The sequence below is a fragment of the Drosophila innubila genome, chromosome X, assembly GCF_004354385.1.
Source record: "Drosophila innubila isolate TH190305 chromosome X, UK_Dinn_1.0, whole genome shotgun sequence".
Taxonomy (NCBI): Eukaryota; Metazoa; Arthropoda; class Insecta; order Diptera; family Drosophilidae; genus Drosophila; species Drosophila innubila.
In genome coordinates this window covers 31,955,061-31,973,376 of record NC_047626.1, presented here as the reverse complement: position 1 = coordinate 31,973,376, position 18,316 = coordinate 31,955,061, and the positions used below count along the sequence as shown (strand labels likewise).

The following is an 18,316-nucleotide window of genomic DNA, read 5'->3' as shown; positions in this document are numbered from 1 at the left end:
TAGTTCTTTGCCTGCTGGCCATACAGGGGTGGTCAAAAGTATTTACACAAAACTAAAGTTAAATATACTCGCTGTTTAAAGTTACTTCATATATGTACATTTCAATGGAAAGGTCTTCGAAATGCCGTTTGAATGATACAAAGCTTTCCTTAACCCATTAAGTACCCATTGAAATTTTTTAATTCATGTAAAATCTACTTTTTTGATTTTTTTCCTTGGCAACAAAAATAGGCAATTTTGTATGGAAACTAATTTTTACGGCTAAATTCATAATAAATCGGCCTCTATTTGAGGGGGTTCTTTTTTACCAATAAAACTAAAATTTGTATACCCTTTGCGGGTATATTTAGTTTGTGAAAGTATGTAACAGGCAGAAGAAGGCGTGGGCGACCCTGTAAAGTATATCCCACAAAAAAAAAACCCCCTACACGAGGTAAAAGTCTAGTGAAGAAAGCCATTTCTAGCAATTTCTTTTTTTTTTTGTTATTAATTTATATTTTTATTTACAAAATTGGATATCAGAAATTTTGGGGCTAGAATTCCTTACGTCACTAGACTTTTACCTCGTGTAGAGGTTTTTGGTGGAATATCAGAAATTTTTGCAATTGCTTATGACATTGTAATTTTATCATTAATGCAGGCAAATAGTAGAATATACAAATATATTTGTTGAATTTCTTTCATATTTAAAAAAATTTTAAAAATCTTTAATTATAAAAAAAAACTAGAGGGCTCCCTTCTCGCTTCGCTCGCGTTGCTACAGTCGAGCATACTCTACAGTCGGAGACCCCGTACTTACTATGAAATAAAAAAGTTTTTCATGCTAAGACTTGGATATCGCCGGATCGGTCCTAGGAATGCTATATGATGTAGTGGTTCGATTAAAACCAACTTTGGTCAGGATCTATAAGTCGAACTTAAATGCATATTCTCTAAGTTTGGTTAAAATATCTCATAAAACAAAAAAGTTTTTCATTCAAAAACCTAATTTTGACCCGATCGGTCCCATGACATCTATATGATTTAGTGGTCCGATTTGAACCAACTTTGGTCAGGATATATAAAACAAAATTAAATGCATATTGTATCAGTTTGGTTGAGATATCTCATATAACCAAAAAGTTTTTCGTACTTAAACGTGATTTTCGACCAATAGAAAAATGTTTATATTCACTTAACAGATAATATCTTCCAAGCCCCTCAACCAAAATTTATGTTTCATATACCAAAAAACGCAAAATCTTTACGTACTACAACATACTCAAATCCTTAGAGCCGTTTTGTAAGAAGTCGCCAAAATGTTCGCTAAAAACCGTATATCACCTGGAAAATAGCGTTTTCCTGCTAAAATAAGGGTTTTTCAAAAAGTCGTAGAACAAACATTTCTAGATTTCGAAAAGGAATAAATCCAAATCATTACATCTAAGGTTTTCTAGCGCTTTGATACGGACGAACAAGCAAACAGACAAACTGACTTTTCATTTCATTTTGAGAAGTACAATAAAATTTTCAAATTTATTTATCTTTTGAACCAGTTATCGGATTTGGGTGATTGAGGTATCAATCGACGCGTATTTTTAATCAGAATTTTTAATTAATTAAAAATTTTACCAAATGGCCCCAACAGCCTTATAAGATGCAATCATTAAAATTTTACCACTCCCAATTACACCCCCTTATCTCATGACCCAAGTGAGATAGAAAAAGTTTTAGCAAGCCATTTTGTAAGTTAGGACTAAGCCATTCGATCAGTATATAACTCGATTTGATCGGAAAGTCATAGCAAATTTTCCATATTAGCTGTATATATTGCTAGTCGGCTTTCGTCACTAGCGCGAACTGTCGTCTGTGACTTAACAAGAAAAACTCCAGCGGGGTCAAATCGCTTCATCTTGGATGCCAATTCCCGTACTCTCCGCAAGATATAACCACTTACAACCATTTCGCAAAAAGGGGTCGATATAATAAATAATACGCAAATTAAAAAAAAAAAAAACTTTTTTTTCAGCTTGTATTTACTCGCACACATTAAATTTATTGGTTTTTGCTAATTGGTTTAATTATTAATATTTCTAGTAAATACTGCAATAGCACTAAACAAAAAATATTCACTAACTTAATACAATTTCTGAAAATATATAATGCAAAAGTTGTTTTTTAAATAAAAATTAAAATAAAAAATAACAGAAATATTTGACGTCTTAAATATTTTAAATAGTTGATTCTCGGAGTTTTATGTGTGTTGTTTGTTTTGTTAATAACAACTTGCATTTGTAATTACAGTGTGTTTTATGGTACCCATGCATTTAATGTGTTTGGTGTTTTTGGAAATAGCACATAATGCATAGACAAATTATAATAGAGAATATATGTGTATGTGCTTTATGTTATGTTTGTAATTGTAAAACAACCCAAATCAATATATCTGATGATATCTTCCTCCGCTTTTTGGTACGTTTAGTTTTATGCTCAGATCACTTCGGCTCCAGTTTCCAGGAACTTGGAGATTTACGCCTTCTTCTTCTTCTTGAACTTATTTTTGAGGAGCCCAGGCAGCAGGGAGGCACATGCGCAAAGTGTCAATATACCCATCGAAGTCCAGGAAAAGGCTTCACTTGAACTAGTCATTTTCTGCAACGTCTTGCCCGCCTGTATGGCGATCACCGATGGAGGAGCGACGCCACAAAATGTGCCCAAGGCGAATGTGTGCAGTGGTACACCAATTACCGGTGATGCCAGATTAATGAACCAATTGGGCAATATTGGTGTCATGCGCAGAAAAAGCATATAATTGAAGAGGCTATCGCGATACTCTTCCACATGCCTGGACCACTCGTTCGTCTTTTTTGGCCAGAAATGTCGTATGAGTCGGCGTCCAACCAGATTCGACAGCGTGTAGCACAGTGTGGCGCCCAGCGCAGAGCAGAAGCAAATTAGGAACAGGGCAATCGGAAATTTATATAAGAATCCAAGTAAGATCGACAGGAATAACGAACCAGGAATGGCAAATGTTTGTAGGCTATAAAAATCTTTAAGTTAAGGCAACCAATTTAATAAGCTGTATTAAATATAGGTACGCGAGTATTTTTTTTTAAACACATGAAACAAATAGTTATGTGAGATACCTAAGTATTTTGCCTATGCCAAGATAGATTGGGCTAAAAACAGATCATCAGACAAACTGCCAATTGGCAGGGATGGTCGGCTATTTATAGGTAAAAAACACAAGTTGACAATGGGACTTGCACCCGCATACCGTAATCCCTTATCTCCACAAGCAGTAAACGCGTGCAAATGTACAACAACAAAAAATGGCAAATGTACAACAACAGAAAATGGCAAATGAAGCGTTCATCATACACTATGGCTCATTTGGCTAAAGAACGTGTCAAAATTCAATTTCCGCGTTGTTTCGTTTGGCAAAAATTTTGATAAGGTTCGATTAATAATTGGTTAAGGTAATTTATAAAGAAGGTTTTATATTTTTAGCAAAGTTTCCAAAGTTGGGGTAATTTTCAAAAAATTACTGAAAGACAAAATCGAGTTCACCAAATTTGATTTTTATCTCTGATTATGTAAATATTTAATAAGCGGTTTAGCAATCCATTGTTAAATTACGCCCTTTCTCATTCCACGCCTACTTTTATTTTGTGGTCTAAATTATCTTTGAAGTGTTAAGCATATGTACATATTTCACATTTCAGACCGATATTTCACCTAACATATGTAGTTCAAAAGCTACAGCTTTTTGCCGTCTAATTTTATAATATGAGTCATATTGACAAAATAGTCACTTGTTTTCCAATTCATTTATTTCTGATTTTAAGAAATAATATTTAAAAAACGTTTATAGTAGCTATAAAGACTTAATTTCTTTCAATTTCTTATTTTGCTTTCTATAAAAAAACTAGTCGGATAGGCTATAGTCGAGATCCCGACCATAGGATACCCGTTACTTACTTCTCTTATATAAAAGTACTTTAAAGAAAATATTTGTTTTGCTCTGAAAACTTTAATTCGCCATAACTGTCGTTCTACTTGTCCGATCTTTATGCGATTCAGTGAGATAATTGATAATACTATTAGATAACGTTAAATACCACAAAAAAACGTATTATCTTAATAACCGTGGGTGTGGTAGTTTTTCGCGATTTGCGGGGTCGGAGGGGGGAAAGGCTTAAATTTGAAACAATTTAATCTGCGTGAGTATATAGAAATCGGTGTGCCAAATTTGGTGACTCTATCTCTTATAGTCTCTGAGATCCTTTTGTTCATACAGACGGACAGACACACATGGCTATATCGACTCGGGTATTGATGCTGATCAAGAATATATATACTTTATAGGGTCGGAGATGCCTCCTTCTCCCTGTTACCTACATTCCAACGAACACAATATACTTATTTTTTAAGTAACGGGTATCAAAACTTTAAATTGAAGTTAGGTTTATCTCGATAAAATATAAACATATCATACGTATGTATGTACAAATCTGGTAATATATTTTTGTTTATAGGATTAAATTACTTTTTGTTTTAATTTAATTGCTGTACCGGTATGTGCCGGTACTGAACCCGGAACCGAAAAGAAAAAACGAAATAGAACCGTTTACCGCAATAGTTGTTTCGGGACGGACCGGAACTGAAACCGATATTGGTTTCGGTTTGATTCCTTGATACGAATAAATTCGGAACATCTGACTAGTTCAGCTCTCAGCTGTTTTAGAAGATTACACACAAGATCTCACTTACTAATACATAGTTATCGTATGCCTTCCAACCTGAAAGTAACCGAGCGCTCCTACTGGGTAAGCGTTTAACTCAGTGCAGAACTTCCCACTGGGTTGATGCTTTTGTTTACAGAAACGTGCGTCGAATAGACGATAATTCCAATCACAGCGAGAGCACAAACAAGAGAGAGAGAGCTTTTTGTGTGAGTCAGCAGCAGGAGAGTTTTGCTTCCGCAGCTGAGAGCTGAGGCACGAGTATTATCCAATGAGATAGAGTGCAAAGAGGAATTCTCCAACGAAAACAACAACGCCATCAGCTGGTCGCGAATGTGTGCCATGCTCACACACACATACTTATGTATGTATGTATGTATTTGATGTTGTTGATTGTTGTCGTTCTTCATTTTCGTGCTTCCTACTTGCAATGCTAATAAGCATGGCCATGCATAATATTGAAGAAGCCCTGCAGAACTAAAATTCCCTTTGCTTGATTGTCCCTAACGCTGTCCCTGATGTTGTTGTCATTTCTTAAAAAAATATATACATATGTTTCATATATTAAAAAAAAAAAAAACAAAAATTTTGAAATATATGTATTATTTTTTTCAATTTAATGCTTAGGGATTTTTCGGCAGAGTTACACGAGGAGTCCACATGGATTCCCCAACTTTTCTTTGAGGTCTGGAACTGCTGGGAATTAGTATTGTACATATGTATGTATGTGAGTGGTTGTGTTCGTGCCTCGGTGTTGACCATGAAACGATCGTTTTCTGTCTATTTTGATAGTTATTTAAAATGGGGTCAGGGTTATAAGTACGTGAGCCAGGGTTATAAGTAAAAAGCCATTGTTCTAATCTAATCGGGTATATACATACATACACATTTAAGTACGTTAATAGACAGTATAAAATGTTTAGATTGTTGATTTGACTCGATTATGTTGTCGTAAAAAAGGATACAATACATAAGCGACCACAACGCCGAACATTACTTCAAAATAATACATGTCCTTGTAGCGATCCAAAACTTTGGCAAGCATCTTAGCATCTTGTATGTCACGTGGTATTTTCAAATGTTGCTTCTCAGAGCTGTAAAGAGAATACATACATACATATCGAGAGAGAGAAATGAGCACAAAGAACGTTGATCACGAGTGTAATTATGCATGATACAATAATATAAAGTAGCGACATCTCAGTGAGCGCCAGTGTTGACAGAGCTTAACAGTAAAAGTAGTTTAGATTTGAAATTAAAAAATTGCTAAACTAAGGACCGGTTTTTCTATGTCTTGTTAATAGGTTTAATAACTATATCAGAGATATTTTGATGTAAAATTTATAGAAATTGACAATAAATTCTAAAATATCTCTTTGAACAAGTTTAAGGAGACATTGCTCTCAGCTAGACATTAAAATACTATACATCTGAGAAGTCTCAAAAAGCAATTTAAATTCTTGTTTTATTTTAAAATATTAATACATTTAGTATGCCATCTATATTCTTTTTTTTTCTTTGTACTATTCTCCTCTTAGTAAATCTTAAGAGCTGAAAGCATATTGAATGGAGCCACAGAAAATGAAACCAATTAAAAATCTCACAAAAATTTATGAAGTTTAGGGATTTTCGGTTGATTTCGCTTTCTGTGACTCCCTTGATTCATAGTTTTGGCATTATTTATCCGATCTAAGGAAATTGGAAATACCGATTTGGAACAAGGTTCTTATTCAAAAGAACCAAGTTAATGCAAATATATCTACAAATGCATCCAAAGATTGGTTCCAACACTTTTTATGCACCAAAATTTATAGGATAGGTCGGGACTGAGATAGTTATCATGTGTGCCATAACTCAGGGCACATATTTCATTGCAATTAACGCTGTACGGGTTTAAGGCTAAAATAGGGTGACAAGCATTTTAAAATATAAACAGGCTAAGGACTCGCGCCCACTTTAGCTGAAAACGGAGCTAAAAGCTGTAAGGAAAAAATCAAACACACTGCACTCATGCAAGTGCGCACATTGAAGCGTTCAATTCAGCTGAAAATACGCCAAATGTAGCCTGGAAAATGCTAAAGTGGCAAAATTGGTGTGCGCTCTCGATTTTTGCTGTTTTATACTGTTCAGTATGTAAGCAGGCTATGAAATGTTTTCTCTTGCTCTCACGCACACAGTTTCTGATTAACGTACATATTTATTTCTTCGCTGGCATACTTCCACTGTTTTAGCTACCTTACATTATTGTATCATAAAGCAAAGCATTAACGATAGGTTCACACTGCGTCACAGATAAATGTAACAATTGCACACAGCTCTGCATCTAGGGTTCCAAATTAAAAAAAAAAAAGCGATACTTGCAAAGGATCGGAAGCGTAAATTGGATATTTATTAGGATCTATCGGATTCTGGCACTGTGACGGTCTGTGACCAGTGCTGCCATAATTCGATAAGAAAAACAGGATAGACGGACTCCAAAAAAATGACAAAAATAGAACAAATATTTTAAAAAGAGACGGAAAAACAGTGCAAATCAAAATTTCAACTTTTTAATTGTTTTTAAGCAAACATAAATCAGATCATGAGTCAACTTAACATGGATGCCACTCTCTTTTTTTCGATTTCCGGATAGGGAATGTTTCAGAAAAATTTATTTTAAAAAGTCACAAATCTGTCCGGAAAAAGGTTGATTTGGCAATACTGTCTGTGACACTGTGCGAACTTGGTGTAAGCTTGTCTGCCTGTGAATGTATCTCAGTTTGTGTACATGTGTCAGTGTGTGAGTTCTAAGTGGCGTGACTTGGTTAGGTGTAAGCTCCACACACACACACAGCTCAGGGGACACAAACAGAGGTGACAACATATTATTAATTGAATTTCGCTTTGATTTGTGACTTACGCGTTCAATTCGGGAAATATTGCATAGACATAGAACATTGCTGTTAAGCTGGCAACAAATAATGCAACGACAATGACTAAAGATTTCTTGGTGGCTTTTCGCTCGTCCGCAGACATGGCCTGTTTATTAAGTGGCATCACTGGCTGCTGCTGTTGTTGTTGTTGTTGTTGTGGATGTTGTTGTGGTTGATCTTGTGGATACAATTGTTTCGGTGGTTTATGCTTCCCATTTGCTGCAGTTCGTTGCATCTTATCAGTACTTTCTGTTGAAAAGCAATTTAATCAGAGGGTAAACCAGTCGAGGGGGTTGATTTGCCACTTACCACTTTGAGGGCTGCTGCCCCTAATTAGTGATACACTACTGCTATTCTCTGTTTTACAAGACATTATCAAAAAGAAACACGGTTTATCACTCGCCTACCTGTGCTTCCGTATTTGTCTTTGTTGTTGTTCTTGTGTTCCGCTTCTAAATGCAGCAACTGTTTTGTTTTTGTTTTTATTTTTCTTTGTATACTAATGAGTGTGCGTGTTCGCGCGCCAGCAACAGTCCCAATACACATACAAAAATAATCGATAAAAACAGTGAAAAAATATAAAGCACACTGCACACAAATGGCAATTTGTGTCAGTTTTAACTATTAATTTTAACTAATAGTGTATCTGCCATGTGTATGTGTTAAGCGCTTATTGCAATGAGCTTTGTTTGCTTCTAACAACAACTCATGTCTTTTAATTTTATTTAGCAATTTAACAACGAGCTCGTCGGACTACTGTGTGCTCTGCGTAACACTCTGTACGGTGTGACCAGGGGTGACCAACCCACAATACATGTTTTTGCTAGAATTGTATTGTTTCGTTCAGAACAAGTTCTAATGCACGGTTCATTTAAATGAACGAGTGAACTTATTCAGCTTTTCGAAACCACTAATGGTGGGCTTACATAGGGGCACGCATTTGAACACACATAAAATTCAAGTGGCACAAAAAATGTGTCACTTTCAATGTGAACACCGGTGTCATTCCGTGCATCATATTTTTTGTGCCAGAGGCTGGCACGGATTTGACAGAAAATAGTTTGACCGCTGTTTTAGTAGAACCAGCTCAAATGAACCTTTTTTCCCGTGCCAAGCATATCGAGCAAGTTGGTTCTTTTGGGACACTGTGGCACGACTTATTATGTTTTTTTTTTGCAGTTCTTGTGTTTTGAAATGGATTAATTGTACATTTTACCCACAAAAAAAACCTCTACACGAGGTAAAAGTCTAGAGACGAAAGCAATTTCTAGCCCCAAAATTTCTGATATCCAATTTTGTGACGAACAAAATTCAGTTTAATATAAAAATGTTAAATAAAAATATAAATTAATAAAAAGAGCGATATAACTCGATCTGATCGGACAGTCGTAGCAAATTTTCCAACTTAGCTGATGCTTTCGTCTCTAACGCGAACTGCCGTCCGCAGTGATAATATTAAATTAATGTGATCTTGAAATTGATTTCCTTTTTGGATAATTATTTTTTAATTTCCAATGATAATTTGACCTCAAGAAGGAAGGGATGCTAGCGAAGTTGTGTGAAAAGCTCACATATAATCATTATTTGATAAATATGAATACAATTAATTTTGTTTGCTGGACGAAAAAGCGTGCCACTTGTTTGTTTTTATTCTTTTTGTGGAACTTGCTTATTGCGCACGAGCTTGTTCAATGATAAATTTTTGTGAACTTTCTGATGCCGTGGCGCTGTGTGAAAATTACAAGTAGTGTTCACATTGACGGCAGTCATTTTGGCTTGGCACAGCGCTGTGAAGCACATTTTAAGTGACGTCAATGTGAACACTTTGACTAGCGTCACGGGCTGTCAGAAATTGCCGCAGAATATGATGTCGCAATTACATTAGTGAACTTGATTTAATCTCCGGCCAAAATGATGGAGATTTAAAAATCATCTTGAACTGGGGTCTGTATCACCTAAAATCTCCTTAAGTTGATTTTTGGTTGTTTCGATTTCTGTGGCTTCCCTGAATATTATTGATTTAGTTTACGACTCAAGAATGAACGAGTGAGCTTATTCAGCTAATTGATCTAGAAAACCCAACGGTACTCATGAACAACTCACATCTACTGAAATCTAGTATTTTTTCATTTTCATTGTATTTATTTTTTTCGTTGTTGGCATTTTGATGCTTCTCTATGAGGGCCACACGATCAACAGTTTCGAGTTTTTTGCAAGCGTCGACAGTTTGGGTTACGCTTGCGTTTGTCGTTGTGTTTGTGTTTTTCGTACGTTAATTTTTTGTTTTCTTTTTGTTTCATTGCTTGCTGAATTTTGTTGCTATTTATTTTAAGTGATTTTATGGGACAACTACAACATACATGCCTTATGTTTATCGGCTGCAACGATATTACAAGTTACTGAGCTGTTTTTTTTTGTTGTAAACACTTGCATGCCGTCACAATCGAAGCTACAAGTAACACATACACGCAAACGTACACATACAGCGACGCATGCGCAGTCGCAGTCAGAGCAGCAACAGCAGCATAGGCATTTTCATGTTTGTACCTGAGTGCAGGTGTGTTTCTTCTTCTTTTGCTTCTTCTCGCTTAGTTTGCCGTCAGTTGGTTGCGATCTTTTGGCAAGTGAGCGAGTTTCGTGAGTTTATATTAATTACATACGTACCTACAAACAAAAAAATTTAAACTGAAACCGGTGTCGCTTTCATCATCGATGTTGAAAACTTAAAATTTTGTGACCGTGAAGAAGCATTGCAAGCATACATACATATGTATATTTTGTTGAGTGTACTTTTTTTGAATTTAACCATATCAAGAACTAATTGAAAGTTGATCAATAACAACTACACCAACAACAACGAAAACTGGATTAACAAATTTACTAGAAATGGTTTCTGGGTAAGTTGAACTCTGAAACAAAGGGTTGGGAGGGAGTGTGCATGAATGAACACGCACGAGCTTGTTCGTACGTTGCGTCTCGTCGTCACACGTCGCTGCATATCAAAATAAAAAAAATACAACAACGTACATACATATAAAACACCAAACTCAACTCGCAATGAGAACTTTCACTATGAAAACCCGTACATACATACATACATATGTACATACATATCTACGTACATACATGCATATGTTTGCAGACTTGTTTGATCGCGCATGGAAAGCTCTATAGTAGGGATGTAAAAACCATCGGTACATCGATGTATCGACCTATGAAAAATCTGAAACCGATTCATTACCCATACCTGATCGCTCGAGCCTCGAGTACCATGATCGATCTGATCGTTTGAACAAAACGAGTGTTGGCATTGTGCACTGTGCACCAGCTGATTGCCTGGCTTGTGCATATCGACATGAACCAGAGTTGTCATGAATTCAATAATAAAAATATTCAATCTTTAATTTGTCTCTTAAATCCGATTAGAATTACTTAAGACTATTTTTAAATATTTCATGTTAAATATAGCACATAGAAGCTAAATTAGACTAAAATTTCGTTGTTCGAATTTTAATAACTATAAGTAAAGTGGAATTTAGAACAGCTCGGTTTAGTCATTGCTGCTCGGTTTTGTTTTGTATGCTATATTTTATGGATGTTTGTAAATAAATTCTTTTAAAATACTCTTCAACTTTAAACAGTTAAAGTAGTGATGTTAAACGATTCCGAAAATGTTCAAGGTTATTCGAATTTTCAGTTTATTGTTTTAGGGAATTATTTTAATGTTTTTTATAGCATTTACTTTTGATTTAGCTCGCTCAACAGCACACGTTTTGAAAACGACAATTCTTGTCGATTTGCGGAATTCGAAACAGCAATCAACTCGATTTTCGGCAATTCCACTCGTTTTCGGAATTCGGAACAGACCCGATAAATTTGGTATTTATTTTCCTGTAAAATATATCTTAAACAGATCGAGTATGATTAAAAATTTTGCAGTTTCGGGACAAAGGAAGAAGATATCAACGACGCACAGTTTCACAGTCGGCTTCTCTCGAGGGTATAATTTCTTACTATTTATTCTCTTGTGAAGAATACTGTAATACTTCGTATTGGATGGACTATATTATAAAGATAATGTATGAATTGTTTTATTATTATTTGAGTTATCTCAACCAAATTCGCAGATTGTAAATCTGACATAAAAACGATCGGTCGAAAATAAGCTTTTAGTCTGAAATACTTTGTTACTTCTTGAGTTATCACTGTGATCGGCAGACCACGCTGGTTACAAAAGCATCTCGAAGGGTGCAAAAGACGACCAAAAATGTATAGAGAAAGAATGAAAAATCTGCTAAAATTGCATATTTAGACTATTGGTAACTCACCTGATTCATAAGATATAGGGGGTTGAAGTGTACAAAAACTGCTAATGTGGTAGTGTGTTTTTATGTATATTTTTAAATAGAGTTAACAACTTTTGCGCATATTTGCGCAATTTCGAAATATTGTAATGTATTGTCCATGTGTATTTTTAGTTCAATACTAATAGCTGTGTTCATTTTCTGTGGAGTATTACTTTTATACAGAAAAAGATATAGAAAAAGTTGAGCTAAAAAATTATTAACAAAAACATCTAGAATAATATGTTATTCATAATTTTTGACGGTTTTTGCCCTTTTTCTTAAAAATACACATGTTGCAAATGTGAAATTATCAAAAAAAAAACAACTGTTTTTCCAGTATGATGGACAAACTAAAAAAAATATTGAATATTAATGTCGTTTTCAAGACGTGTGCTGTTGAGCGAGCGGAATAAAAAGTAAATGCTACATGAATCATTAAAATAATTCCCTTAAACAATAAACTGAAAATTCAAAAAACCTTGAACATTATTAGAAACTTTTAACATGACAGTTTAACTGTTTAACTGTTTAAAGTTGAAGTATATTTTAAATGATTGTTTTTATAAACATCTATAAAATAGTGCATACAAAACGAAATCGAGCGGCAACCGAGCTGTTCTGAATTCCACTTTACTTTTTGTTAATAAAATTCAAACAACGAAATTTTAGTCTAATTTAGCTTCCATGTGCTATATTTAACATGAAATATTCAAAATTAATTTTCAAAAACAGTTTTAAGTAATTACAATCGGATTTAAGAGAAAAATTGAAGATTGAATGTTTTTATTATTGAATTCATGACAACTCTGGCTCATGTCGATATGCACAAGCCAGGCAATCAGCTGGTGACAAAAAAATTTAATGCAAAAATGCAAGCAACCAATAACCATAGTTAGCGGCATTTTGCAGAATTAAAATAGCAATTTATATTATTTAAGCATTTTCTGCTTCTTCATTGGCTAAAACAGCTGATAAAGTCGATGACTTACTGCTATCGAAACGTTTTCGAAACCGAGTTCGAAAAGTAAAAACAAGTCCATTTCGGTCGGAATTGGAATTTTCTGTTCCCAATTCCGTAAAACGTTCGTTTTCGTTTCGTTTTTACTTTTAAAAGACGTTCCGAATTCGGAACAGGCCTGAATTTAGTACTTGTATTCTTTGCTTTTGACAAACTTAATAAAACCTTTGTGCTTTTTAAGAACACTATGTATAAACGTGTACATATACATAAAATTTATATGGTATTAAAATAAAATTTCGATATTTTCGAACATTTTATGTATATTTTAATCGTACATATTATTGTTGTCCTTTCTCTTAGGTGTTCGTCTATCACCTTTTATATTAATCCGGCTTCCATTGCTGTTTAGTGCATGCAAATTTCATAATTATATCAGGTTTCCATCTATGCAATTCTCTGCGTTAAAAATCTCATTAAGAGTTCAAAGGCAGTAAACAGGTAAGTAAAAAAAAAAACAAAAACAACAACAACAGCAGCAGCCGGGTAAGAGATGAACCAAGCCGGTCACGACACCAGCTCAACAACTGAAAGCGCAGTAGCTGTTTTTGCGGCTGCTTTGTATGAATTAGGAATTTTCCAGTGTGTGCCTGCCTGCCTGCCTTATGAATACCAACCTGGCTGTGTTTGTTTTTACTGGAGTTGCTTTCGACTGCACCTTCTCTTACATAAATCTCTTCCGTTTTCATGCCCTCCCATTTTTTTTTTTGTTGTTTTCGCTTATGTTGGACCAAGCCACAGTGAAACCGATAGAATAGCTACTTTTAATGAATATCTCCGAAAGAAGCAAAGATATTGTCTTATGTATTTCATGCAAATAAAAAAATGTTGTTAGTATAAAATTTAAAAAAAAAAACATCTTCAAAAGGTAAAAGTCTAGTGTCTAGATGACCCAAAATTTTCTGATATCCAATTTTGTTGCGAATGATATTCAATTTAATATTAAAAATTATAATAAATATTATAAATAAAAATAGAATGGTAATCGGCACTGCGCAAAAAAGGTATTTTAGCTTCGAATGCCGAGCTTTTGACTATGACACATTGAGGTTTGATAAAGATGTCATGTGTCATCTTTTAAAATTTTTCAATAAGCCCTTAAAGTACATATCCAACGATATATAGGACACATCTGTAACTTCTATGGATTTGGCGTTTTCCTGCCAAACTAGGAGTCGTAGAACAAACATGTCTAGATTTTTGGAGACAAATAAATCCCCATCATCAAATCTAAGGTTTTTAAGCGCTTTGATGCAAGCAAACAGACAAACAAACTTTTCATCTCATTTTGAGAAGATCACAAAAATTTGAAAATTTATTTATTTTTTGATCCAGTTGTCAGATTACGTGATCGAGGTATCAATCGACGTGTATTTTTGATAAGAATGAAAAAATGTAACAAAAGACCCCAACGGCCTTATTAGCAGCAATCATTCAAATTTTGCCCCTCCCAATTACACCCCCTAATCTCATGACCCAGGTGAATTAGCAAAAGTTTTTTTTGAAACTTGCTAAAAATTACCTTTTTTTTTTGCACATTTTCCTCCTTTTCGTTAAAACAATTCCTGAGATCATCCCATACAAAATACCATAAAAAAATATCAAGGCTGCAAACCTCCAAAATTTTGTTAGAGGTTCGGTTCGGCGGTTCGAACCATAGAGCAAGACATCGGTGCGGTTCGCGAATTGGTTTATATACCCCCTGAACCCAAGGTTTGGGTTCGAGCCTTGGTTGTATTTCATACAAAAAATATTTGTATTGTTATACATTTTTCTCTACATTATGAACTAATTTAATTTTTATTTTTAAGAAATAAAATTTTGATGCTAATTTGAATTTATTTCAAAATTTAAATATGACTTATTTTAATCCGAAGTCTCAAATAATTGCGTAATATTAGAAAACCATAAAATTTATGTAATTATTTTTTATTCTAACCAAACCTTTTATTTTAGAAATGGGTTCGGCTTAGGTTCGGGCTCGCAAAGTAAATAATTTGAAGGGTTCGGTTCATGATCCGGTTCAGGCTGCTTAAGAACCCGAATCGAACTGGTTCTACGAGGTTCGGTTCAGAACCGGTTTGCAGCCTTGAAAAATAAAAGCGACGATATTTTTGAAAAAAAAAAAATTGTTGCAGTTACTATTAGAATTATTTGGAGAAACTTTTTGCATCAAAACATTTTTTGTTTCAGCCCTAGGGAAAAAGTAAAAAAGTAGATTTTCACATATATTCAAAATTTTCAATGGGTACCTAGTGGGCTAAGGAAGGTTTTGTATCATACAAACGGAATTTTGAAGACCTTTCCATTGATGCCAAAATTTAAATGAAGTAACTTTTAATAGCGAGTAGATTTAACTTTAGTTTTGTGTAAATACTTTTGACTACCCCTGTATATTGCTAGTAGCTTCGTGCTGCTTTCGTCCCTAGCGCGTCCCTATCAGTATTAAAAGAATATGATATGAAATAAAGTTTTTCCAAAAATACATCTTAAAATATGTATTATAAACTAGTCGGAATACCCGTTACATACTTTTAGGAGCTTGTATTGGTTTTTTCGTGATATTCGGGAGTGGAAGGGAGCCTGACAAAAATGTAAAGCATGTAAATGTAAAGCAAATTTGTTTGCCCTATCTCTTATAGTCTTTAAGATCTAGGCGCTTACACAGACAGACAGGCGGACATGGCTTTATCGACTCGGCTGTTGATGCTGACCAAGAATAAAAGGATCGGAGATGTCTTCTTCTTTAAGTTAAGCCACTTTATTTCTAAAAAAAAAAAACAAGCACAAATAACATTAGAGAAACTATTTTTTTTCATTTTTTTTTAATACAATTAAATTTTATTAATAACTTACCTTAGTTTTATAATTTAAATACTTATTATTATTTTATGATTATTATTCAAAGTCTGAAATAGTTGCGCGATATTAGAAAATTATGAATCTTATATAATTATTTTGTTTTCGAACCGAACCTATAATTTAAATATGTCGTTCGGTTTGGGTTCGCAGAGTAAAGTCCGGTTCAAAAACGCGAACCGAACCGGTTCTGCAAGGCTCGGTAGCGAGCCGGTCTGCAGCCGTAATAAAAAAAAAACAAAAATTTCACTGTGTAATTCGAAAAGAAGACAAGACCGGACAAAACGGTGCAATCAAACTAGAACATGACTATTTTGAGTTATTATCGCGGTTTTGTACATACAAATGCATTATTTAAGTTTTGTATGATCTTTAACGAGTAAAGTCTGGATTTTTTGGATAAACCTTCTTCATCAAAGTCTCTTGAAATATTCAGGCTACAAGATACTCAACCATTTTTCTTTTAATTTTTATTATTATAGTCAAAATTAGTTAACATTAATATTTTTTTCGTAATGTAGTAAAATTTTGTTTTTTCGACAAACTTATCTAAACGACCTCCGAAACTCCATTTTCGGTAAAGCGTGTTTTTTCTTTTTTATACCCTGAGGTATAGCCGAGTCGATTGAGTTATGACCGTCTGTCTGTCCGCCTGTTTGAACGCGTCGATTTCAGAGACCATAAGAGCTAGAGACTTCAAACTTGGTATGTAGGTTCCTGGATACCATAGTCAGATCAAGTTTGTTCTTATACCCTGTGCTCATTGGAAATGGGCACAAAAAAGGGTATAATGTTTATTTTTTGATCGGACCACTATATCATATAGCTGCCATAGAAACGATACATCGAAAATGAAGTTTTGGTATAGAAAAGTTTTTTATTTGTTGAGTTATCAGAACTAAACTAATAGAATATGCATCTGGGCTGGTATTATACATCCTGACCAAGTTTGGTTAAAATCGGTTCACTATATCATGTAGCTGCAATAGAGACGCTCAATCAAAAATGAAGTCTAAGTATGAGATATCTTAACCAAACTGATATTAGAATATGCATTTAAGTTGGTTTTTTACATTCTGACCAAATTTGGTTTAATTGAGCTGAGCCCCCTTGTTTAGAGGTATAGATCTTCGAGTTGAAATAAAACACAAGAATATCTTTTGAATATCCATCAATTTCGCTTTATTGGAAGGATAATTTTATGCCATTAATCTTTAAATATGATTTCTGGCATGTGGTCGCCGCGGCTGGTTCGAATATAGCCAAGTCTAGATGTCAAATTTTCAAGCACTTTTTCGAGCATTTGTGGTTGTATGTCGGCAATAACGCGACAAATGTCTGCTTTCAAGTCCCCTAACGTTTGTGGTTTGTTGGCGTAGACGAGCCTCATCTTTGAACAAAATTTTGCGATGAAAATCAGTATTTTCGGGCCATACACCTAAATCACGACGCATTGCATGGTCTCGCGGCTTTGATTCTTGAACAAGCTGGAGCTTGTAAGGTCGTAAGCCAAGATTTTTGCGCAAAATCTTCCACAAAGTTGATGGACAAAGCTCCAATTGCTGTGCACGGTGGCGAATCGATTCATTCGGGTCCTCTTTAACACTTTGCTCTACAGCGGCACTTGTTTCTTCGGTGCGGCACTGTTCGACGTCTCTGCGGATGCGTATTATCACATAGAGTAAACGTAGTACGAAAACGATCCATGGTTAACCGAATTAATTGTTTTGATGTACGATTATGTCGACCATAAAATGGACGGAGCTTGCAGTAAACTTCGCGAACTGAACCATTATTTTCGAAATAAATTTGCAGAATTTGCAAGCGTTGTTCTTTTGTCAACCTGTTCATGAGAAAATGGCAAACCAAACTGAACATAAATGACATAAGAGTTGCCAGATTTAACGGAAAATTTTCAGCTTATCTCTATTCGAAAAACCAACCTCTAAAAAACACCCTTTATATGGTATGTTAACAAAACTTGTTGCTTGCAGCTTTTCAAAAACTTTGCTGAAGAAAGTTTACAAAAAAATCAACACCTTACATGTTAGAGACCAATAAAAAGGGAAGCATCATGCAAAACTTAAGCAATTTATTTTTATAAAACCATGATAATAACTCAAAGGAGTAATGAAACAGTTTGATTTCTAGCGAAATAGGGGGAAATCTTTGAGTCCGGTCATATATTAACTGATTAAATTCCAATAAAAATAAAAATTTTTTTGTACAGTGTTATCGACTGGAAATTTAATAGACTTAAAGAAGAAATGGCTATTGCAGCGGTTTTTTTTCCTACTGTGAGAGGAACCATGTAGGGCTTCTATCAACTTTGTGTAAATTAATTCTTCCAAAAAAAACCTCTTAACGAGGTAAAAGTCTAGTGACGAAAGCCTTTTCATGCCCCAAAATTTCTGATATCCAATTTTGTGACGAAAAATATTTAATTTAAGATATAAA

The 18,316-nt window shown here is 34.5% G+C and overlaps 2 protein-coding genes across 5 annotated transcripts in view; one reads left to right on the top strand and one right to left on the bottom strand.

Moving 5' to 3' along the window:
- Positions 1 to 2,445: 2,445 nt before the first annotated feature.
- On the bottom strand, positions 2,446 to 10,681 carry LOC117784790 (transmembrane protein 41 homolog). Of its 4 annotated transcripts, none has more exons than XM_034622629.1 (6): positions 8,044 to 8,461; positions 7,946 to 7,993; positions 7,819 to 7,885; positions 7,624 to 7,788; positions 5,690 to 5,818; positions 2,446 to 3,019 (listed from the first exon to the last, which is right to left on the bottom strand). In XM_034622629.1, the coding sequence occupies exons 1-6, from the start codon at positions 8,180 to 8,182 to the stop codon at positions 2,509 to 2,511; spliced, it is 1,059 nt and encodes a 352-aa protein (XP_034478520.1). In that variant the 5' UTR covers positions 8,183 to 8,461; the 3' UTR covers positions 2,446 to 2,508. The 4 variants fall into 4 exon arrangements, with proteins under 4 accessions (XP_034478520.1, XP_034478503.1, XP_034478528.1 ...); XM_034622621.1 differs by adding an exon at positions 10,668 to 10,681 and having other exon boundaries at positions 2,509 to 3,019; positions 7,624 to 7,885; positions 8,044 to 8,224; XM_034622612.1 differs by having other exon boundaries at positions 7,624 to 7,885; positions 8,044 to 8,460.
- The window catches only part of LOC117784746, an 84,169-nt gene continuing 76,078 nt past the window's right edge, over positions 10,226 to 18,316 (top strand). Inside the window, exon 1 of the mRNA XM_034622558.1 lies at positions 10,226 to 10,533. The gene's annotated coding sequence lies outside the window, so the exon portion shown is untranslated. The remainder of the gene's footprint in view (positions 10,534 to 18,316) is intronic.